Source organism: Prunus avium, chromosome 6 (assembly GCF_965620075.1).
Source record: "Prunus avium chromosome 6, drPruAviu1.hap1.1, whole genome shotgun sequence".
Taxonomy (NCBI): Eukaryota; Viridiplantae; Streptophyta; class Magnoliopsida; order Rosales; family Rosaceae; genus Prunus; species Prunus avium.
The window spans coordinates 34,345,563-34,370,293 of NC_142289.1; the positions used below are offsets into that span (position 1 = coordinate 34,345,563).

The 24,731-nt window shown below is 37.2% G+C and overlaps 3 protein-coding genes across 4 annotated transcripts; all 3 read right to left on the reverse strand.

The window, feature by feature from the left end:
* Positions 1-2,136: 2,136 nt before the first annotated feature.
* On the reverse strand, positions 2,137-6,519 carry LOC110773473 (methylsterol monooxygenase 2-2). The gene is made up of 7 exons (XM_021977997.2): positions 6,316-6,519; positions 4,868-5,005; positions 3,894-4,039; positions 3,613-3,732; positions 3,295-3,507; positions 3,115-3,195; positions 2,137-2,471 (listed from the first exon to the last, which is right to left on the reverse strand). Exons 1-7 carry the CDS (start codon positions 6,343-6,345, stop codon positions 2,390-2,392), a joined length of 810 nt encoding a protein of 269 aa, XP_021833689.1. The 5' UTR covers positions 6,346-6,519; the 3' UTR covers positions 2,137-2,389.
* A 2,628-nt stretch (positions 6,520-9,147) lies between these two features.
* EIF3G1 (eukaryotic translation initiation factor 3G1) lies at positions 9,148-17,545 on the reverse strand. Of its 2 annotated transcripts, XM_088255364.1 has the most exons (3): positions 17,301-17,545; positions 10,950-11,268; positions 9,148-9,811 (listed from the first exon to the last, which is right to left on the reverse strand). In XM_088255364.1, exons 1-3 carry the CDS (start codon positions 17,481-17,483, stop codon positions 9,282-9,284), a joined length of 1,032 nt encoding a protein of 343 aa, XP_088111490.1. In that variant the 5' UTR covers positions 17,484-17,545; the 3' UTR covers positions 9,148-9,281. The 2 variants fall into 2 exon arrangements, with proteins under 2 accessions (XP_088111490.1, XP_021833675.1); XM_021977983.2 differs by lacking the exon at positions 17,301-17,545 and having other exon boundaries at positions 10,950-11,445.
* A 1,855-nt stretch (positions 17,546-19,400) lies between these two features.
* Positions 19,401-23,903, reverse strand: LOC110773465 (myosin heavy chain-like protein). The gene is made up of 15 exons (XM_021977986.2): positions 23,728-23,903; positions 23,541-23,628; positions 23,410-23,456; positions 23,190-23,279; positions 23,016-23,069; positions 22,655-22,732; positions 22,499-22,567; positions 22,267-22,422; positions 22,057-22,183; positions 21,445-21,482; positions 21,032-21,121; positions 20,836-20,940; positions 20,290-20,439; positions 19,762-19,871; positions 19,401-19,675 (listed from the first exon to the last, which is right to left on the reverse strand). The coding sequence occupies exons 1-15, from the start codon at positions 23,761-23,763 to the stop codon at positions 19,600-19,602; spliced, it is 1,314 nt and encodes a 437-aa protein (XP_021833678.1). The 5' UTR covers positions 23,764-23,903; the 3' UTR covers positions 19,401-19,599.
* Between the last annotated feature and the right edge of the window lie 828 nt (positions 23,904-24,731).

A 24,731-nucleotide genomic window follows, 5' to 3' on the forward strand; every position in this document is an offset into this window, starting at 1 on the left:
TACGTGTTTGAAGAAAAAGGATGTCGATGGCCAAGTCCGCATGACAAATAAGGTGGGTTTGAAGGGAGATTGAGTAATTGGTTTGGTTAATTTGGAGGGTTTGAAACTCAGCTGATGAGTAGAAAATTCGTTAATCCCAACTGCATTCTATCAAACCCCTTCTTATCCGTTTGCGGATTTAAACTTCTGTCTCTTTTCATTTTTGTGACAATCGGGTCATACTATTACCGCTATTACCGACAATTAGGTCATACTATTACTTGGAAATGAGGGAAATAATTTGGAATTTTGATAAAAATCAGAATTTCTTAAATTAACACTAAGTGCCCGTTTTAGTATTGCTTATTTGGGATGATAAGTGATTTTTAAAAAAATTTGGGAAGCCCAATCCGTTTGGTAAACTATGAGAAAATCACTTATTGTTAAAAATTGCTGTGAAAAAAAGCTATTTGGGAAAGCAGCTAATAAGGTACTTTCATTTTCTGATTATATAGGAATCAGTTTCAAAGAGGCGCTGGGTTTAATGATTATGCAACAATTATTTTTTGATTAAACGGGAATCCATACCAACAACACTTTTAACAAAAAGTTTACCAAACGTCAAACTGTGTTCTCTCACAGCTGATTTCTCTCACAGCAAATCTAACAGCAATTATTTTCACAGCACAGCAATGCCAAACTGGCCCTAAGTGCTCGTTTGACATTGCTTATTCAGAGTAATAAGTGATTTTTAAAAAAATTTAGGAAACTCAGCCCGTTTGGTAAACTATGAGAAAATCACTTACTGTTAAAAATTGTTGTGAGAGAAAGTTACAAGAGAAAGCAGCTAATAGGGTTCTTTCATTTTCTAATTATGCAGGAATCAGAGAGTCGCTAAGTTTAATAATTATAGGGAATTTTCTGATTATGCTAAGTTTAATAATTATAGGGAATCATTTTCTAATTATGCGGAAATCAATATCAACAACACTTTTAACAAAAAGTTTACCAAACGCCAAACTGTTTTATCTCACAACTGATTTCTCTCACAGCAAATCTGACAGCGATTATTTTTACATCATATCAATGCCAAACTAGCCCTAATTCCCTTGTTTGGATTAGAAAAAACAAAGAAATCTAAAAATTTGGATTAAAAAAATTGGTCTATCTGCACGCTCTTCTGCCCTTGATAGAGGCTTTTTTTAAAAAAAAATTAAAATTTATTTTAGAATTTAAAAAAATAATGGGTAGTTGTGTTCCATAAAAATAGGATCTATTATCTGATTTTTCTTTTAATTTTAATTTTTTTAATATGAAAAGTGTGAATTTATCATATTATTCTCATTTCATTAATAATTTCAATTCTTAATGTTTGTATTAACCAATGACATTTTCTGATATTTTGAATGTTTCACTATTCTTTCCCTTTTGCTTTATATATATAGATAAAGAAATCTAGAAATTTCATGTAGTAAAAAATATGAAATTTTTAGGTCATAGATTTTAAATTTAAATTATATTTAAATAGTCGTTATTTTTTAAATTCTAAGATGATAAATATTAAATTAAATTTTGCGTTTAAATTAATTAGCCAAATAAAAAACTTCATAAAATTCATTAAATAAACTTGATAAATTCTAAAACATTTCATCTTTCATCATCCAAACACACTGTAGTGAGTTTTTCAGGGGGAGTCAAAAGGAAAAGAAATAACCAAGGTGGTTGGTGTGAGTGGTTCGGCACTCTCATTCCTTAAGAGAGGTCAGGGGTTCGATCCCTACTCTCGTACGGAGTCACCACTTTGACCAACACTTTACCCCTTACGAGCCGACCCGCTGTGAGTGGGGATTAGTCTGGGTTGTGGCTAAGGCTTAAAGGTGCCACCCATAGTTGGGGCCCATCCAGGACCACCTCATGGTTCAAACCAAAAAAAATAAAAGGAAAAGAAATAGAAGAATAACAAACCTTGAACATATACAGATATTGATCAATCATTTCAAAATGTTATCCCTTATCTTCTATAAATTCTTATATCTTTAATGAAATTAATTAGTTAATAAAGAAAAATATAATGTTTTGCTGATTTAGTGAATTCAAATTCCAAATTCCATGACTCAACATAAGATTATTATCACCAGAGGGGCCAAAGAGAAAACGTTGGGGGAAGAAGAAAAAGGCGGCACCTTCATTCATGTCAGCAATTAGCGGGCACAAATGTCTGCATAATGCTTTCAACTGATTCCACATTAACATGAGCTCTAAAATGAGAAAAATAAATTAAACACAAAAAAGATGGCTGCATACAAAGATTAGGTGGAGACAGAAACAGAGACCTCTTCAGCACTGCCCTTAGAATCAAAGAACCCATTTACTAATGTCAAGCTAGTTCATAAAATTTCTGGCTCCCATGTCACATTTCCTTGCTGTAGTCTTCAACTCCAGTTTTCTTCAGTGCTTTCAACTTTCTGTAACCAGTATCGGTTCCAAAGATCCTGAAAAATCATACAAAAGAGAGATGACACTATGAGACATGGATTGGTATACTTTTTGCAGGCATTGCTGCCTCTGTTGGTGTTCACTTATTTACTTAATTAAGAAATTAGATTCTTATATAAACTAATAGCAAGATGAACTAGTGAATCATTGCCAAAGGTGTCTTCTCCTGTCCCTTGTCCCTTGTTCACAAATGAAAAGGATGAGCCTTAAACCATCTCATACTTTCAATGAAGACTTTGGTCTAACCAACAAGACCCATCCGCGTATTGAAAACGAAATCAGGAGCTTGTGCATCTCAGGGAAATAATATTTCAGATATTTTAAGCGAAACGTTCTCTGTATTTTAAAAAGAGCAATTTATAGAACCTGCTAACGGAACAGAAAATGTCAGCCATAACAACTAAGTTCATAAGATGAACAAATATTGGTTTCATGTTAGATTAGTAACACTATATTCCATGGCATATATTCATTTTTGAAAACAAGGAACTATCAACTGACAAAAATGATGAAACATTAATTCATAGTCTGATCCAAGTATTTTTCAAAAATAATTCAGAGATAATCTGGCAATCGCTATAGTTTACACTACAGTAGAAAAATTCCTAATGCTTTAAGCAGCAGATGCTAAAAGCTTACCTGTCCATGTAAACAAAAGTTGATGAATAGTTGCCAGACTTGGTATAAAGCAAACGGTGATGATAGTCATGAAAATCAGCACTGGATGATAAAAGAAAACCATTTCAGAAACAAAGGAATAAATTAGCACATATTGTATACACACTGATAAAAAGGACCGCTATAGAAAAATACACATACCCTCCATACAAAGGTAAGAAGTTTGAGAGGCTCCACGGGAAATGGTAACCACAATGTGCCTCGACTGTCTCGAGCACTCTAAGTACCATCCATAACCACAGAGTGATCAGATGTGGCCCAGTGATGGCAGGACCAATAATGGTGGCAAAACCAAGGAACAATATCTCAGCCGGGTGAGCATATTCAGAAGTCAGTCCAAAAGGCGTAGCATATCTGCACATGTTTTGCTATACCAGTAAGAGCTCCAAAATGCAGCTCACATATTACATTATTCAAAACTGTTAACACCGAATAAGTTCACTTAGAACTCTCACTTACTCATGATGGACACTATGCACATGCTTATACAACCATTTTGTATGCAGAACCCTATGTCCCCAATAGAATACAAAATCCTCTAAGACGAAGTAGAAAATGATCTGTGTTGAAACAACTTTCCTGCCAAACCAAATGCAGAATTACAGAATTATGCCTTTTCAAAGTCCAAATGTTCAAAAAGGTATAAAAAAATTGTGGCCTTCATCATTTGAATGATAATGACATCAACTTCCACAATGTCTGAGAAAATATGCTTTAGCATATAAAGAACCTGAAAATACCAGGACGGCAATGGAAGACTACTCCGCATGCCCATGAATTTGAAGACAGGATAGGAAATGATCATAACTGGCAGATTGACACAAAAATGATACAGCAGTAGGCGAGTAATACATTTCTCCTGAGCTGCAGGGCTGTTATTTTTTGTCTGCAGAAAACTAGAATCAAGTTACGGCACTATTTTTATAAGTTCTATTGAAATGCCAATGGGGCAGCACCTATGTCCATAAGGGTAAAAGGTACCAAACAATCATTACATATGTAAAGAGAAAGAAAATTGTCATGAATCTACAAAATAAGTAGCAAAAGCCCATCTAGTCCATTCAAACAGCTTTCTTAAAATATTTCCTCTCCCTGAGAGCGTACTCCTTCCCATCAGCTTCTCTGCTCCATTGAGAAAGACCAAAAATACACACAACGAATATTCCGTCCATACTCTTCTATTCTGCTTTGTGCAACACGACGATGCCAACTCTTAATACATCACTGCCCAACTAGGTATAATCCAAGTCACCCCAATCACACAAACTATCAAGTGCAAGAATCTTATAAGCTGCAGTTCATGTGTAAAAGGCTAGCTCTAGAGCCTCACTTATCCCATAAGCCTCACCCAAAGGAAACAAAAGTGTGATTACTGCAATAAGGCTCAGTAAAAAGCTTTGGTATCAAATTTCTTCCCAAAACATAAAGCCCGACCCAACTACGTAGTCTCCATCACCTTTCACTTTAGCATCATATAAAGACTTCAACAAATCTACAACTAACTTCATCCCTGATCATTGAGACTTCTACTAAAAACTGGATTCCAAGACACATTTGTGTCTACAATCTCCAATGTTAAACAGAGCTGGAAAACATTTTGGCTGGCATATAGCGCTAGTCAGACAAATCTTTGAGGAAGAAAAAAATACTTCCTGATCTGAAAAAAAAAAGAAGTGAAAATAATTAACTACGAGCCGAGTCAAGAGAGATGAACCTGAATCTTGTACTTGCTCAGCCATCCTGCCCTCTCAAGAAATATAAAAGGGAGTCCAGATAAAAAGAAAACACTCTCATGGAGAAAGAAACTTCCTAGACATGCCAGTTGAAAGTCGTTGAAATTTGTGATCAGATACTGCACAGTAAAGAAAGAAGAATTTCACAAAGTAAGAAAAATTTTAGATAACAATAGAGACAATTAGGAGAATTAAGAAGGAAAATTAATCATTCCTGACCAGAGGAGTTTCTAGAGAGAAATCAGTTGCATTCTCCTTTCATTTGAGAACATTTAAAGGTAACATTCACACGCCAAAGTTACAAAATTGATCGATGGAGATGAAAGCAAGGACCAACTGAGAAACACTATGATGCCACCCGCCTATGCATCGTTTAATTGAAAGAATGAAAAATACTTTCCATCATTTAAAACCCAGAGTATGATGACCCCCGCCTATGCATCGTGTTGCTCCTAACCTAGACTCAGATCCCAGTCCATGTGATCCAGGGTCCCAAGATTCAATAGAAAGGACATTGGAAGTTTGGAAAAAGGAGTTTGGTGTTGCATGAAATAAGAAACAGATATACATTTAGGTACCGTTATTAGTCAAAGAAAAGAACAGTGGAATAATACCATTTCAAACTATATTGCTTCACATCCAAGAATCATATAGCTAATGCTGTTAGACCACAAATTACATGAACCCGCTTAGGTTTGAAGGAACATAATCATAATAGAGCACCTACAAATCCTCACCTGATGTCAATCTTGAACACCTAATGCTGCCCTGATGTCATTACAATGGAAAAGGACAGGAAAAGAAAAAGAAAAAAAAAAAAAGGCAACCAAATAACCACATTACTTGAAAACAGTAACCACAATATCCAAATGCACGAGGTACATCAAATCATTGCGTTATCCCAGGAATGGACAATAACATTTCAATCCAATTATATTGCTTCACACTCAAGCATCATACGACTAACACTGCTTGACCACAACTTACACGAACCTGCTTCTTTTTGAAGAAACATAATCTTAATAAAATATCTCCAAATAGTCAGCTGATATCAATTCTGAACACATAATGCGCCTTAATGTCACTATTCCTCATCCAAATTACTTAAAGAAATAAAAAAAGAAAGAAAAGAACCACCCAGTGACCTCATTACTTAAATTCAGTAACAACAATATCCAAACGCACTAGGCAGATCAAATCATTACGTTATCCCACAAAAACAGAAAAATCAATCACACCAATCACAACCCACATGCCTGCATTATGAAAATATACACATATAGGGGAAAAAAACACACAATAATTCAAAAGCAAGCAACACCCAACAAAAAGATCAAATCTGGGTTCAAGAAACAATTTTTGTTATTTAAAAAAACCAGTAAAAGCTACGACCGCAGTATAAAAGTAAAAGGGTTGAAAGAGGAAGTACCCTCCAGCCAGATTCGACGAGCGAAGCCATGAAAACGTTTCTGAGGGATGGAAGAAGCTGATATCTGAGAACCCAAGAAAATGCGGTCGTGGGTACAACCTGGAAGGTGAGCTCTACTCAGTAATGCACAAGAAGCACCCCACGAGATGAAAGATTTGAGACAGACTGTCGAAAAGGGAATCTGGGCTCTTTAAGATTTGGGCCCCTTGCTGCTTTATATACCCAAAATTACCAATGAAGCCGATGCTGACGAGCGGAGTTCAGAGAGTGCACGTCTGCCTGCCAGTTTGGATTCTTTTGGTTCTTTCTGTTTTTCCCAATCTGCCCTCTTTTCCTTTCAGTTTGATTTTTTTTTTTTTTTTTTTTTTTAACCCATTGATGATTTGGTTTTACTTGGGGTAGGATAGGATCACATGGCTTGCAGTAATTATCTGAATTAGATGTAATTTCTAGTGGGGTAGGCAGCTTCTCCAATTTTCACGAAAATTTGGCACTTCTCTCGATCAACCAAACGAACAGCCCGATAAATCACGTTTTAAACGAACTAGTTTTTAGTTTAGTGATATTTATTTTTACACGTAAATGGATACATTTTAAATTCTTATGTCTTATTGCACCTGGACTTTAGGTTACAACTTTTATAATTTCAGAGAAAAAAATTAGGATTATGGGCAGATTCAGTTATCTCTAGATAATAGGTTAGTGGCTATAGCAATTTTATCCTTCCAAGAAGAGAAGAATAAAGTCAAGTAGAACTTTTGATTATAGGTGTACAGATAATGGGCCCCTTTTGTGGTCACTTTTCCGATTTGACGTATAGCTCTGATAGTCATTGATTTATGTCGGGGAAGAACTACACGTGTTCAAGGAATTAACCGTAACGTTTACAAGATGTGATCTCTAGGATGGTGAAAGATTGTGATGGAATCAATGAGGGTTGGTCAGAGTGGAAGGGTCTTTGGTCGTTTAAACAAGTGGTCTCGAGTTTGAGTCCTTGTAGATGTATAAAACTTTTTTGGGAGAGGTCCCCGCATATGCACCTGACAATACTTCAGAGGATTAGGTCTGGGCCATACCTGAGGATACCTTGGGAAACCAAAAAAAGATTGTGATGGAATTAGTGTCCACTTAGATGATGTAATTCCAAATTTAGTGATTAGATATTATGAAGTAAAATTGTTTGTTTAAACTATCACAGTTCAATGTATAGCAAAATAAATGGATTTCAAATGATTGCTATTATATAGTCATTTTAAATGTGTTACATTTAGTTCTTTCGAATACATTCAATCTTCATGTTTTTCTAGATTTTGTGCCAAAATTAGCTTTATTTTTGCATCCAAATCAATTTCTTTCAAATTCTTCTGTCCAAATCAAGCATAGTAATAGTATACCGTACTTTTGGAAATGTCGTTATTATTTAAGAGATCATTTAGCTTATTGTACTCATAATAAATCCAAAAGTACAAGTTAGCATTACCTTGTGCTGTGGCACCACCTGCACTTTTTCAAGGTCGGATTTGTGTACTAGATTTTATATTTATAACGAGCAATGAGGTAGGCTTATTTTGTAACTTTTATATATAAGGGTACTCCTCAAATAAGCTTATTTGAGGCATTCATCAATGGAAGCTCTATATATATATATTCTATTACCATTTTCCACTCCATAATATACCCTATACCCGAAAACTTTACAGTATGCACATCAAACCCTAGAGAGATTGCATTTGGAGAGGGAAGAGGGCAAGTTGTACAGTAGGCATCAAAATTGTAACAATGATGGCTCTCGAGCCTCCCTCTGGAAGAAGGTAGAGACCATCTCATTGATTTCACAGATGAAATGAAACCTAGATTTTTTTATATTAAAAAAAAAACACACACAAATATAAAAGAAAAGGGACATGTTGCCACCTAAAAAACAGATCTTAGACAGATTTGGTAAAATATATAATATCATGCCCACAGTTTTTATTTGGATCCCCACAGATGGAGATGAGCCTTCATTTTAGCTCACAGGGTCACTTTTAGGCGTGGAGAAAATGACATTGTACCAGTTCCTTCACAATACCATCCCTCTCCTTTTGCCTTAAAATCATTCCCAAATCTCACCCCCACTGAAAAATAGTTCAACTCTCCCCTCTCCTCTTTTCTAATGGAGGGCCTCCTACCCTTACTATACAGGACTATCCTTCAGTATAGGGCTGGTGAGCAACCAACCCCCGCGGAGTCCTGGAACTGTGAATTGCCTGCAGTGCCCTACGTGCCACTTCCGGCAGATTCAACAAGCTCCAATCGATCGGGAATCAAATTCCTCTTGTCTCCGGCTTCTGCCATGAGTCCTCCCCCAAGCTCCCAACTCATTGCCTCTCCTGGAATCCAGTTCACAATGCGTGCTTCTACCTCCAGCCCGCTCATATCCTAACAATCAATGGTCAACTAAATGTTGATAGCTGTGGCCTATTGTGGAAAAATCAAAATAGGCTATATTCAATTTCTTGTTTTCTCCCTTTGCATGGAAACTTTGTTTATCTTACAAAAGAGCAGGTGAATAACTAAATGTTTTTTCAAGAACAAAATAAAGTTGCAGAACCCAATCTCGGGGGGCTGCACAAACCAAACAGCTCATGATTCATTGCAAACGATGCGTACAAAACTCAAACCCTTGAGTTTATTTAGAAAACGAAACAGTGTTAGGTACCCAAGATCTCTAGCCACATCTCTCTTCTAGTACAATAAAAAAAAACGAATGCAAGCACAACATTTTTAAATCTTTGTAGGAAGCAACTCATATTAATCTTTTAGTACTCGCACAAGCAACTTTAATAACCATTTAGAGCAACAAAATCTTGAACATAAAATTCGATAAAGCATCTGAACAAAAACATTATAGGACCAAAATCCTACAAAACAATCTTAATGCAAGTATCTTCATAAGATTAAGAAAACAGAGGGGTAAGAAGGGTCTAATTTGTCCTGGGTGTGGCCCATTCAACCCTGAGGATGAGATTGTCATAACCGTACCCATTCAGTTTGTTGATTGCTCTCTGGGCATCTTCCCTGTTCACAAAATTGACAAACCCAAATCCTCTGCTAATGGAAGTATTCTTATCAAGAGCAACGTAAACACGGCTTACAGCCCCAAAAGGCCGGAAAAGTTCAAGCAAGTCAGGCTCCCGTGTGTCCTCTGAAAGGTTGGTGACACGAACAGAGTTCTCATCATTCCTTCGTCTCATATCAGATCCAGTTCTGTCTGCCCCTGCTCTCACGCTTGGAGGAACATACTTGCCAGTTCCAGCAGCTCCAGTTGCAGCATCTGATGTAGGAGGCTTATCGCTAAATGCTTCAGCCTGTGGGGCGAGATCCTTATACGGGCACTGTGAAGTCCAGTGGTCACCCTTCTTACCACAAGTCCTACAAAGTTTGAGAGCAGCCCCTCCTTTTCCGAGTTGAGCCAAAGAGTCTCCTCCAGCCTTTGGTTCGTCTGCCTTACTACCTGTTTGGAGTTTGGAGTTCACAGTCAAAAACAAATACAAAAATGGGGTGGTGATGATAAATATAAGCACAAAACCCCAAAAATTCAGTTACTGTGACCAATTGGAATTGAATGATAACAAACAAATCAAAAACAAATCTCTGACATAAGACATAAATAGAGAAGCCGCAAAAGCAATGAGATATAGGAGGCCATCAACAAATAGTTACTCAAAATATTATTCTATGTCAATCATGCATCATGCACAAATGAAAATGACATGGCAAGAGACGTTATCTTCAAAATCAAATTGATGCAATGAATTTGCACTAAATTATCTCTGAGAAAGTAGCCATCCCTGAGCAGGCCTCTTAACCTAAAACAACATCCAACCTCCATATAAACCTAATCTAAGGGACTTGAGTCCAGGCCCAGATGAAGGAGCATTTCAAGATAGCTGGCACAGCTGAACTTGTCTTAACTTTGTAAGACAAACTTATATACTTAAGGTCTTGGGTTAGAAGATCTTTCTGCATCATTTAACTAGACATGTATACTGTCCATATCGAGTTATGAGATTTAAGCCAATTAGGAAAACTGTTGGGAACTAATTCCATGAAGAATGGCTAAATGCCCTATGCTCACCTAGAAAAGACATATAAGGTCAGCTAGACAGACTAATTGTCAAGAACAACAAAGTAATTGTTCATGTAAACAAAGCGCCTTTTTCTATTCCCTTCATTCAAACATAGCAATTGCCTCAAACAGACACATCACTAATTTCCCTTGCAAAATGCTTAGTAACAAAGCAACGAACAATACAATTCACAATTTCCAATAGCAAACCCAGTTAACCTACTTGAAATACTACTACAAAAACATATTTAGCCGAGATTTAATTCAAGAATCATTACATGTCTATTACAAAAACTAACAGAGAAACTTAAAAATAATAACCAAAATCTCCCCAAATAATTTTAACATATTTCTAAGAATCGGTTTTTACTCACAAAAACATAATGATACACAATTAAAGTTTTGTCAAAAACATTCCAAAAAAAACAGAGAGGGTAAGTAAATTCCACATAATCCTCCTTACAAACCCTAAAATAAAAACACCCATCAACAACAACAATCCGAAAATCGGAACAAGACATACCAGGAGCCCTGGGGCGCTCAAGGAGGATCTCTTCGGTGGAGATCATGGTTAGCCTGGCACCGACGTCCTCATGCACGGCGTCGCCGAACTTAGGCCAGGAGCGGCGCTCCACGGCCCGCTTACTAAGTCGAGCGTTCGCGAGTTTCCGAGTCCGGGTCGTGGTCGTGATCTTGACCTTATTGCCGTCCTCATTGAACTTGTACTCTATTACCTTCTTGATCCCGTTCTCGTCGGGCCCAATCACCTGCTTCGGCGGAAGGAGGAAGTCCAGATCCTCGCCGTCGTCCTCTTCAAGCTCTCCCCATCGAAGCTTCGTCGGCTGGGCTGACCCTGATCCGGGTCTAACTAGAGACATGGCTGTGTCTCTGTATGTGCGTAAGCGAAGGAGATGAGGAGATTGGGGATTTTAGGTTTACAGAGATTAGGGCTTTTGGGATGTGAGAGTGTCGTCGAGTGTGTGTTTGATAAAAGACAAAGCCTTCGCACGGGGCAAGGAGTGGATTGAGTTTCTTGGGCCCTTTTATTTGGGCTGTTGATGTTTGTTTTTCTCTCTCCCTTTTAGTTTTGGCTTTTTATCACGAATGGTCCTTGACGTTTATGAAATTATCACGAATGGTCCTTGAGGTTTTTTTGTGACACTAATAGTCCTTAACGTTTGGACTTTTTATCACAAATGGTCTCTGCCGTCAAAAATTCTGTTAAGTGTATGATGTGGAAGATAAGTGGAGCCCACATGTCCAATCACATCGTGACATATAGATTAAATAAATAAATAAATATTTTTTTTTTATGAAAATCCATTAAAAAACCATTTAGCCTCTCTCTCTCTCTCTATGTGGATCGCTGAGAGAATAAGAAACTATTCTCAGAGCTTGTCATGTACTTCTTCTAGATGTCTGAACTGCTCCTTCTTCCATTTTAGCTGATCTTGAAACCTTCTGATTGTCCTCCTCTAGTTTGAGTATCACATCATCTCTCTCTCTTAGTTCTTTGGGTGCATTAGCTTTCTTCTCTGCTTCAGAAAATTTCTTCTGTGAAACTGATAGACGGCCTTTAAGGCCTTCAATCTCTTCTCTATATGCACGGATTGTTTTCTCTTGATCCATTTTCTTCTCATTTGCTTCAATTTCTCTACAATTCATCCCCAGGCTTTTCTTGGTCTTTGTCTATTTGAAGAGGATGATGAACTTAAGCTTGAACTTGGTCTTCGTGATTGAAAAACTTGAAGAGTAGAGAGAGAGAGAGAGAGAGGCTAAATGGTTTTTTAATGGATTTTCATCAAAAAAATATTTATTTATTTAATTATTTAATCCAAATGTAACAATGTGATTGGACATGTGGGCTCCACTTATCTTCTACATCATACACTTAACATAATTTTTTACGACAGGGACCATTTGTGATAAAAAGTCCAAACGTTAAGGACTATTAGTGTCACAAAAAAACCTCAAGGACCATTTGTGATAATTTCATAAACGTCAAGGACCATTTGTGATAAAAAGCCTTTAGTTTTTAATCTAAATTATCCCAACAAAAATAACCTCGATTTCAAGCCACAAAATAGGCAAGAAAAACTTGTGCTGCGCTAATTGCAAAAGAAAACACGATAATTCTCAATTGATAAGCCACGAATAAGATGAGTCCTGCTCACATAAGGATCTCAAAATGAGGTTATGTGAGGAACAAATTTATCTTAACCACAAGATTATGTTTAATTAGACCCAACCGCTTAAAATATTTTCCAACTTAAAAGGTCGAAACTTTTTCTTCTTGGTTTTTTTTATCGGGAACTCTTTTTTCTTTCTAATTCCTTCGTCAATCAATCCCATTCTCCCTCTAACTCTATATACGATCTAGAGAAATATTAGCAGTGGATTTTAAGTACGATTGAAAACTTGGAGTCCCTTAGTTGTGAGCATTGAATTTCGCCTTTGTTTGGGCAATAAACGAAACAAGTATTCAAGTATGTGTGGCTTCAGATACAGAGGCCATTAAATTTTGGTTTAAATATATTTGAATATTCAAATCGTATAGCCGCGGCTGGAAATATATTCGAATATTATACTAGCTGCCATGGCCTCTCACTCTGTTCTGCAACTCCAGTCTCTCCAGTCCAGTAACCTGAAGACACTCACCTCACTCTCTGCCCAATAACCGTACATTTGTTGCTCAATTCGTTGGTTTTGCAATTCAAGTTTTGTCGTTTTGTTTTTGTTTGAAGCTGTGTGTTTGGTTGCTTTAGGCTTGGTAAGTTGGAAGACGAGAACCTGCCTAGCGAATGGGCGGCAACGTGTCAAAACACGTATAGCCGGTCGGATATACTATTTTTTAGAAACATTTCATAAAACCGAGTCCAGCCGGCCGGCTATACTATTTTTTTAAAAATACAGAAAAAACCGAGTATAACCTTGCGGCTATACTATTTATATTTTAAAAAAGGAGTATAACCGAGCGGCTACACAATTTTTTTGGAATCATTAATAAAACCGAGTATGGCCGGCCGGCTATACTCTTTTTAAAAAATATGATAAAAATATTATTAAACGTATAGCCGGCTGGCTATAAAATATTATTAAAAGTATTACAGTCTGCAAGGTTGGACGTTGTTGCCTTAGAGCCCCTCCAGCCATGCACCAAAACCGGGCAAAAGGCCCCTCGGGCTAGCCCATTGCAGCTCCAGCGGAAGAAAAGAAGCCCGGGCAAGTGGTGGGTCCTACGTACCTGGGCAAGCCCACGGGCAGATTTTGCCTGGGCTGAAGCCCGAAGGCGCTGACGTCAGCGCCTGCCAGCCCCAACGGGCAGAAGCCACGTGGCGATCCCCCAGCTCTCCGATCCAGTTTTTTTGCAGAAATCCGACGATCCTCGTTTTTTCTACCAAAAAAATTGTAAAAAATTCGAAATAAATTCATAAAAAAATTTAAAAAATATCAAAAAATTCTAGATTTTTTCCCTATAAATACCTATCAATTTTATTCACCTTCCACACCAAATTTTCATACCAACTCTTCTCCTTCCAATATTTTTTACTTTCCACTCGCATTTTTCTATTACAAAATTCCATTTGTGGAAAAATATAAATGGCCTCTTCCATCGAAGCTGGAGGCTCGTGGACAAACTTTCGAAGAGGTCAAAATCTTGGCGACGAGGTAAAATTTATATATATATATATATATATATATTTCTTTCTTTCTTTCTTTCTTGCATTTCTAATTTCATTTTTTAAATAGATTATTCAAGGCAAAACAAAAAAGAGGAAAACCATTACACATGGCTCCTCAAGTGAGCAATGCCCGCAATCGGTTCCAGTGGTGCGTTCCGTGTCGGAAATAATGGCACTATTACGTCCTCTGAAGAAAAATACTCCCCCACGTCGTGATCCGGTGGAACCGCCTCCGCCAATGATTGATTCGTCATTGTACTCAATTATGTCGGACTATGAAGACCGGGAGTATTTCAATTGTATGATGAGTGAGTAGGTATTTCAATTGTATGGTGAGATGTGAATTTTATAATAAAAATGAACACGTGGCAACCAAAAATTTTATCCGAAATTTTTTTCCGAAAATGTTATCTCAAATTTCAGGTGAGAATTTTATAATAAATAGTGACACATGACAACCGAAAATATTATCTAAAAAGGTTATAATTAATGGTTTAAAGTATAAAAAATAAAAAATAAAGTATAATGAATAGTATTTGCCCTTGCCCTAGCCTTCCAAGGGTGGAGCCAACTAAGGCAAGGCTGCCACTATTCACATGAATAGTGGCAGCCCTTGCCTTGCCTTAGCCTTGCCTTTGCCTTTATGGGTGGACTTGCTCTTAGTGTGGGTGGCGTTTTTGTTTTTTTGCTTCTTTGCAGCTTGCTTTGTTTATGTTGTTGGTTGTTTTTGATTGTCGTACCTACTGGTTGGGCCTTTCCTTATGTTGTGCTCTTGTTTCCAGGAGTTTGTCCTCCGTCAATGAATTATCATTTTCGTCCAAAAAAAAAACCCAAAATAAATTCAATAGTGCATGATCAAATATGTTTTGGAGAAAATGAAAAATCCAACAAAGTTCAAGCATTAAATTCACATGTTAATTGAATCAAAACGCAAAATCTTAACGATGAAATAGAAGCACTGGGGACTAAGGAGACACCGACCACAAAAGAATCACTTATGGCGAACAAGTCCCAGAAAAGAAATAAGAGATCGGAGATGACATGGTTTGAGCCATAGCCAGAGATGGGTGGGGTTCACTAGAAACAGCTCAAGTTCGCCGGCTGCGACCTATAGAGATTCTATGGGGTTGTGGATTGTAGATCCAATTTAAGCCCACCAAACAGGCCCATAACGATTAGAAGTCAATTTGCCACCTATCGAACCTTGCTCCTGAAAACTCATGTAAGAAATGCTCTCTCTCTCTCACTCACTGGTCTGAAAACCTAGATGCAGTTGCAGTCCAGACGGTACCTTCTCCTACCTCTAATTCCAAAATATTGTATGTAGACGATGATTTTGATATATTTTATATTATACTAGCATTTTGGCGAGCATGCCAATTGGCCTTTATAACAATTTGAATTTGAATTTATGTTGGAAATTAGGTTTTGGCCTTTTAAGTTGGAAAATATTTTAAGCGATTGGATCTAACTAAACATAATTTTGTGGTTAAGATGAATTTGGTCCTCACATGATCTCATTTTCAGGTCCTTAGGTGAGCGGGATTGCGAATAAGATATTGTAACTTAAGCCTTCCATTATCCATGTAGGAAGAGAGAGAGAGAGAGAGAACGAGGATGGTGTATGAATATATGTTGGATGTCAAAATACTCTTCAAAAGGCTCACGTGTTGATCATGAGCAACTTATTTGAGACAGCGTGTAAGTTATAGTACATTGCAAAAAAATTTAAATTGAGGTGCTGAATTGATTTGTATGTATATATTCTTTCCCAGTGAAAGTTGTTTTTGGCCGGCTAAATTTTGTTGGGATAGATCTTTCCCAGTGAAAGTTTGTCGATATATATCTCTTAGAGCATCCACAGTGGGGGGGTGTATTTTTGGGGGTGTAAAGCCACTTTTACATCCCCATTACACCTCCGGGGGGTGTAAATACGCTTTTTGCTCCAATGGGGGGTGTATTTTCGGGGGTGTAAAGCCACTTTTCTCCATTTTTCCTCTCCTTTTTGCAGCCGGGTCCCACCTGCAAGAAATGTAAAAAAGGATGTACAATTGCATCTAAATATACATCTCCAAGGTGGTGATGTAATTATACATTCATATACACCCCTCCATTGTGGGTGATTCCGATCACAATGGGTGTATATTTAACATACACCCCCTTATACACCCCCCTGTGGATGCTCTTAGGGAGAAATTTTGTCCGGATAGATCTTTTCCCGGCGAACTATTGTTGTATAGATCTTGCCAAACGAAAGTTTGTCGGAATAAATATTTCCCGGCAACATTTGTTCTTTCCCGGCTTTGTCCGGATAGATCTCTCATGGCAAGAGTTTGTCAGGATAAATCTTTCCTAGTGAAGTTTGTTCTTTCCCGAAGAAACTGTTGTTTGGATAGATATTTTCCAACGAAATTTTGTCTGGATAAATCTTTCCCGGCAAAATTTGTCAGAATTGATCTTTCCCTGCAGTTGAGTAGGTGACATTGGTCTAATTTTCCATTTTTTATCGTTTAAAGCTTGAGCATAGATGTTGTCGGGGGCAAGTTTTGAGTAGCCATAGAATCACTACAGAGAATTTAAGATCCAGCCTATGTATGAACTCTAAAAGGCTTTCGAGTACAACTTAAAATTTGATCAAATTTGATCCTAACTTATCTCAATCCAGCACAAAAATATACTAGCTTGAATCGCTACCCTTCTTAAAATTAAAATCCTTAAACCATTTGGTTATCGATATTGAAGAGGGTTTTTTAGTGCAAGACTCACAAGCTTATGGGATGGTACTCAATCATTCTTGCAAACAAAAGGCTCCAGAAGCAACAATAAACAAAAGAACAGAGAGAGAAAGACAACTGCAAAAACGAAAGCCTTCCACTCTCAGTTCATTGAGAATCAAACTTACATAATTATCGCAAAACATAAAATGAAAATACACAATATCACATTGTGATTGTCCACTCTTTCACTCTTCACAATCATAGAACCCAAAAACAAAAGAACAAAATTAAGTGGTATAATATAATAGTAGAGACAATAATTGAAGAAAAAAGCTAAAAAAGCATCAACTTTCAATGCCATCAACCATCGCCGCCACCATGAGCACTGCTGCCACCGCCATCGCCATCGCCATCCATAGTTGACATGTGGGATGCACTCATCATTACAGCTGCCGCGGCCATTGTTGGTGCTGCAGCGGCAGCCGCGGTGTCTCCATCATTGCCTTCACCGTGATCACCAGGACCTGTTGCAACAACATGTCCTCTGCTCTTGCGGCTTCTGCGAGAGGTGGAATGAGAGGGCTCATCATGCTTCTCTTCATTATCTTTGTGTTTGCGCCCTGCAGGAATGCAGAAGCAAATGGTTTTCCCCTTCATGTTTTGCTGGAATGGAATTATCAGCAGAGCATGCTAATTATAAGAGAACTTGAAAAAGGGATGAGAATGACATGTTGAGTATCATGATTTTCTTATTTAACAAGTTTTGATCATGACATGAGACAAGGAATCTCATAGAATAGCTAGTGCTTACTTTTTCCTTTTGTATTCTCCCATTTTCAAATGGGTTCAAAGTTTCTTTCACCAACCACATTGGATTGGCCTCACACCTTGATTATGCTTAATAGTTCATACTTGCATCAATGATCAGGTGGCCAGCTGTGCTACACCACCAAATCACTAATGTCCATTATAATTTCTACATAGCAAGATAACATTTTTTTTAATTATTTTAAATTCAACATATATTTTTATGTCGTCTCTATTATTTGAACTCAAGACCTCTTTCAAAAAACATGTATCATTGAATTAAGGACCTCTTTTTGGTCTAAACCATGAGGTGGTCCTGGATGGGCCCCAACTATGGGTGACACCTTTAAACCTTAATCACAACTCAGACTAATCCCCCCTCACACCGGGTCGGCCCGTAAGGGGTAAAGTTTTGGCCAAAGTGGTGACTCCGTACGAGAGCAGAATTAAGGACCTCTTTCATCAATAAAGTAAAAACTGAGTACAGCTGAACCAAATTATCATTGGCAGTAATAACATGTTAACAGAGTTTATGTGGCATATGCTGTATAATCAAGGTAAAGTGATAACATTATTATGCTACAAAAGCTAAAGGTATGGGATAAAAAGCCAAAGATTCCTTAAAACAGTTGAAATTGACAAAAGACTGAGAATATAATCTTTATTAAGCAAAGATTACGATTGTGGAGGCATGTATCACGGAGAAGAATATATGAACGACATCCATTGATTGCTGGCAAGTGGTGCCTTCAAAGTATGGGCCTATGTTTTCAACACTTGTGACAGGCTGTTGGCAAATCATAACATGACATTATTTGCATAAAAATCATTTGCCAAATCTACACCTATATCATGTTGAAAAATTATTTATATGATACTGCAATACGGTCACTTGATATAACTTGTTCATGTGTCATAATATAGGTGGACGTCATGTTTAAGATTTTCATTTTTAAAGTACAGTAGTATTAATAAATATTCACTTATATTATAACAAGTGAACGAGCTATATAGGTGACCATCGTTCAAATCCTCACTGTAATCAATGTACAACCCCCTAAACATTTCGTCTTTTGTTCCGTCATTGATAAGCAACGTTATTTCACCATTGACGTGATTCTCACTTCTTCTCTGTTGGAGCTATTGCCCTCGGGCTATATTGTACTAGTTTTCACAGACTGGACACTATACTGGTTAAGCAAGCAGAAGTATTCGCTGGCTCGTCCTCCTAGTATCGAGCAATATCTCTTTGCTTCGATCAAATTAGAAATGTGACAAAAGGTGGTCGGAATCCATGACGCAGTACAATCTCATCAACTTTTGTCTAAAAGAGAAGCCCCTAAAGTATGCTGGAATTCAAAGGCTCCTTGGTATCCATAGCATGTCTGAGAAGTACTGGTACACGACTTTAGACGATGTCCCCCGTCAAAATGAAACAGCTTATCTTTGGGCAACTCAAAGATGCTCAAGCAGTCGTTGCTCGAAAAGAACACAATGCTAGTCAAGTGTTGACTTGGAGAGGGAATCATGTGCCGCAACAGAGAATTGTATCGAAAAATTCAACTGGAGATTGGTTGAAGTACTGTTTGACAAGAGCATTCTTCTGTGGCACATTGCAACAGATTTATGCTACTATAGCGATCTTGAAAAACATACGGAGCAAGTTGTTGTCGAACTATATGATGCAAATTCTCGTGATGCGCCTTTCATGTTGCCGAAGGGAATCGGGCAAATTAGGTTTTGAGATACTTGCACTAAGGCCACAAATTTTTGGGATTTAAATCGTTTCTTTGACATGTGGTGCTACAAATGGGTTTGATACAGAGAATACCACTTTTTTCACTAGTGCACATCTTGATACATGAAAAAAGCCGAGCCCAAATGGGTTTGAAAAACTTTACAATTGAAAATGCGCTTCTTTGACCAATTTTTCTACAAAGGGGGTTGTGCTTATTTGCCTCTGCATTCACCGCACAGTCACAGGGCCATCTTGTTTCAACTTGATGAGACTGCTTTCTATGTTTCGTAACACTGGTTTATAGCTGCAAAAGGTTTAGATGAAATAGACATTAGCATGGAACTTATAAGAAGAAAAAGGAAACAGAGAGAGAGAGAGATAATATATTACAGGTGTGCAAGCCCATTGTATGCTTGGGTGGATTGTTGGAGTCGTGCGGACAGCTGCAATACCTCGGCTGATAATGCCTCTGCTCTGCTCTGTTCTTTTGCAAGTTGATCCTACAAACCAAAGAAAAAGTAGCATTGATGTCAGACAGAGAAGTAACCAAGAAAAATTCATGACATCATCAATTTTACAAGCTTACCCCAAATAATGAAAGCTACAATTACTTGACGAGTTATATAAACTTCTAACATATTGGTCTTTCTCTACCTCTTCAAAATCGGCAACCACATAAAACAAAGAATATAAAAACCTTCTTCCGGATAATCCATGCTTGTTTGACAAGAAAATAAAAATAAAAATATTATGTTATTCAGAATTTTTTCATTAAAAAAATGTCTTGACACATCCTCATCTTGAATCTATAACAAAACAAAGCACCAAGGGAAGTTCAAAAATAAAACTTTTTTTCTCCTATTTTACTTCAAAACCTTATTGGTGAAAAAATTTGGCACACTAAGCACACAGACTAACCTTGATGGAGAGAACTTCAGTTCTATATGCAGCTGAACCAGTCTCATTATCCCTGCCTTCAAGGGATTCTGGCATACCCTTGGCCTGGTCTGTTCTCAGCTTATCTAGAGTTCCACGGAGCTCTTCATTTTGCTTAAGACAGTCTTTCACCTGCAAGTTCACATGCCAAAAACTAAGAAGTTTCACAGAAAGAAAAAAGTGGCGAAATATAGTAAACTGAATGACTACTCTAAGAAGATATTGCAAACATAATTAAACTCTGGGTTGATCATTACTGATTCAGTATCACAATGCAGTTTCATACTGCAAACATGCACCAGATTAACTGAATTTACTAGTCCAGCATAGTAAAGTGTAAGCTCAGGCCATAACAACCATTTTCCATGTACAGTTGACAACTGTTTCGGCCTAATTATTTGGAATCCAATGTGCCACGTAATATTAGGAAAAATGTATAACGGATAAGTGAACAGATAGGCAACACCAGTTCCTAGAACCACAAGCTACATTCTGTCATTCTCCATCACCTTAGCCATTGACAATTACCTGATTCTCCCAGTGCACTGATATGCTCATTGACTCCTGATAGGAACTCGAGAGATTAGAATTTTCCTCAAAAAGCCTTTCTATCTCCGAAGATTGGGAATCAATCTGCCACCATTTACAAAAAGCGAGTTTGCTGTCAAAGACATACACCAAAAAATCATATTGGAGTAAAATAAGAAAGAGTTGCAAGGATAACCTCTATCAAAAGCTTTTGTCTACTGCTTTCCAATTTCTCAATCACTACAGCCATGTCATGCAACTGCTTCTCAAGTTTCTCCTTGTCCTCCTGGTCATTAATGCATTAACCAGTAAAACATTTATCCAAATAAAATTAATCAAGAAACAACAAGAAAAAAAGGAGGTAGAACTGATCAGTCACACTCATACTAACAATAATAGCAAAAAAAAGTAATGCAAGTGGACTAGAACCACATGAACTTGATAAGAGACCACTCAAATTTTAACTCATTAACATTTGCACTCAATTGTGACTGAGATGAACTCATTAAGTAGCTGCCTCCTTGTTTTCCTCCCTATTTTGTTTGGCATCTGATCATAGACAAAGCAACTATAAAAGGATTTAACAAGATCATCAATAAATTAACTTACTAATGAAAATTCCTTGCCAGCCACTTTCTCTGAGACTTCTGCAGTGCATGAACAAGGGAAACAACATTCATAAGAGCTTTCTTTTTTATTAAACGCCATTATCCAAGAAATGAATTATACTAAAAGGCCAAACGACAACACAACTGACAGAGCCATAAAAGAGATATAGCAAATCAAAACACAACAGAAGGCATCAAGAACAAACAATTATGTTTGGAATAAAAAAAGCCAACGGGGGTTCCAGTTGCAACTCCATATACCCCGAGCCGTCAAGTGATCTAGGTTCTAAATCTTAAATTAGACATAGAGGAACGTATGAATGTATTGCTGAATATGCAAACAAAATGCAATGGTAGCTGTATTGAAATCCTCATCCCCTAAGAGGAAAATTTCAAGCCAACAATGACCAATTTGTTTAACTTTTCTTGACCAACAGCCTTATAGGTACAACTGTTCATCAGTCTCTTCCACATGAGACTATGTTCACCCTAAGAGTTAAAGTAGGCCCCTAAAGTCCTCTCCTTTTAAAGTACATCGAATATCTGAAAGGAGATTTTCTGAAATTCCTTATGGTGTTGTAATCTCTGCATATATATTTGGTAGATTTTGTACCTGAAGCCTTTCTAGAAATAGCTTCGAGCTTTTCTTCCAATTCCTGCTTTTCAGATGTAAGGGTGGATGCCCGGGCTTGCTCCTCAGCTAATTGTTGTCGCTCTTGCTGCCTCAATTGCGACTCTCGCTACAAAATTTGTACCAAAGTCAAATGCCTACAAACAAGAACCAGAAGCAAAACTACACAAGGTCCATTAAACAAATTATCACCTGTAACTCAAATTTTAAGCTAGCTAACTCCTTTTCTAAGGTTTGTATCTGATCTGGTGAATTAGCAATTGAGGTTACTGCACTAAGTGTACCACTCATTGCTTGTTGTTGTATCATATTCAGTTCGGCTCTCAAGGATGCTGCATCTTCCTCAGCCTGTTGCAAGACAACAAGTGAGAAAAGCATAATAATCTGCTGTTCCAAGAGAACTAATGGAAAACTAATTGCATACACGATACTGTTCTTCTTCTGCATCTTTCAGACGTTTCTTGAGCGTACGAAGCTGAGCTGAAAGATCCTCCTACACTATGAAACCAGATTGAGAGTGACACAAAACATGATGAACCAAGTGAGATGAATCACCAACTAACATATACATGGTCAGTACCCGTGCAACAACTGCCGCATCTTTCTCCATTGCAACGTCCTTGAGAGCTTTTCTGAGAGACGGTACAGTGTTTTTCTCCTGCAATTTACAACAAACAAAGCATATGGGAACAGGCAGAAATATTTAACTAGGAAAACCCCTTTTTCTCTCCAATAGTTGTGCATTTATTTCATACCAATATTTTTAAGTAATAATGTTAGTACAAGCAGCAGAAAACTAATATGCACCCTGAAAAGAAAACAATATACACAGACATTACAAGACATAATATATGGAAGATAGAGTTGACAATACATTAGACATAAAAAGACAAAATCTTTTACTGAAAAGGAAATTGGAGATATCTAAAAGTTGCATTTACCAGATCATTCAAACGTTTCTGCAGCACGTCACCCCCAGCTTCCTTAGTTTCAAGCTGAAACATCAAGAAAACTAACTAATTAGGCACACCACAATTGATCATCACCCATAACTAAAAGTCTCCTAAACTGCAAACTAAGAAAGAAACACAAAACTATATAAATAATAGACCTACCATGGAAGCCAAGTTTTTGTTTTGTTCTTCCAGTTCTGCATTCTTCCTCTCCAAGTCTTTTATCTGAGCAACCAAATCGCCAACGTCGCTCTGCACAAGCCATTAAAATTACATGAGAATTTAAACTTGATTTTCTCAGCAACCAAACGAAAGCTTCAAAAAAAAAAAATTCAGAATCTTTTTCTTTTCTAAAAAAAATACAGAAACTAGCTCCTCCTACCTCAGATAGCCGACTTGCACTCTCCGATTTTCTCATTCCTACATGGTCTGTGCAATGAACGACGTTAGCAATAACTCACAAAATCAATAGCAAATTTAATTGCGAAATTTAACGAAATATAGATGACGAACCGATAGGGATTGAGGCTTTGCTGAGATCGGGTCCCGAAGAAGTTTTGCTCAATTTTTCTGCAGCTCGCTTTTGGCGAATATCTTCCAACTGAAAATTTCAAATAAAAAAAACAAATTGAAGAAAAATACGATTATTCGGATTTAAATTTGAAAAAAAAAAAAAGGTGGCGGGCGATGAGATCTGAACCGTTCGTCGGCCTAGAGATGCGTGGCGTGAGTCCATGGCAGAGTAAAGACGAGCTAAGGCGGAGGAATTCGCTCTCTCGTCAGCCTCTGCGACTGCACGGCGTTTCTCTCTGCGATTGTTTTGCGTAGAGAGAACGGTGATCTTGAAAATTTTCCAAAGGTCCGGAGGCCCAAATGAAAGAGACGATCGAACCGATTTTATGTTTTGGAAGATAATCGGGTACTGGGCCTGGGCCCATAAATAAAGCCCATTTCCTTTTTCATCATTTTCTTAAAATATTTCTAAACCCTTGCAATCGAAAAACAAAGAAAGTTGCTAATGGAGTATAGCCTTAGTGAAAAATGGTCTTGATTTGCAGACTATTGGTCTCAAGTTCGAATCCTCATGACACCTGGCCTTGAAACCCCCTCTTATTATAGTTTAGACTATCGCTTGTATTAAAAAAAAAAAAATCAAAGAAATTTTTTTTATTTAAAGAAGCCTTGATGCATTTCTTCTTATTATAATAGCAATCATATAAAACACAAGTAAAGTGAGCTCCAATAATCCAATTTTGAACTTCTTTTTTCTGTATGTTCATTAGCAACCCTAAACTTCAATATTGAGAAAAATAAATTAAGTTTATTTGTAAAGTAGTCTAGTTAAAATTTATAAACCAAACAAGTTCTTTTTTTTAAAATTTATTTATTTATAAATTCTAAACAATAACACAAATACAAATAAATAAAAAGAAATCGAGTACATATTTTCAAGCATCACACAAATATTTACGACAGTAAAAGGTAGAAGCAAAAGAAATAAATATTCGAAATAGATTTGTCAGTGGCATTATCAGATTAGAATGGAATTCTGGAATTGAAATGAAAACTAAGTTCAATTTGTATATATGACTTACTTTCAAAACAAGATTCGACCACACGCATAAAATACACATGAAGAATAAAGATGGACATTTAGACAACTTGATGTGAGCAAGAATCACCTCATTTTACTTGTGCAAATTG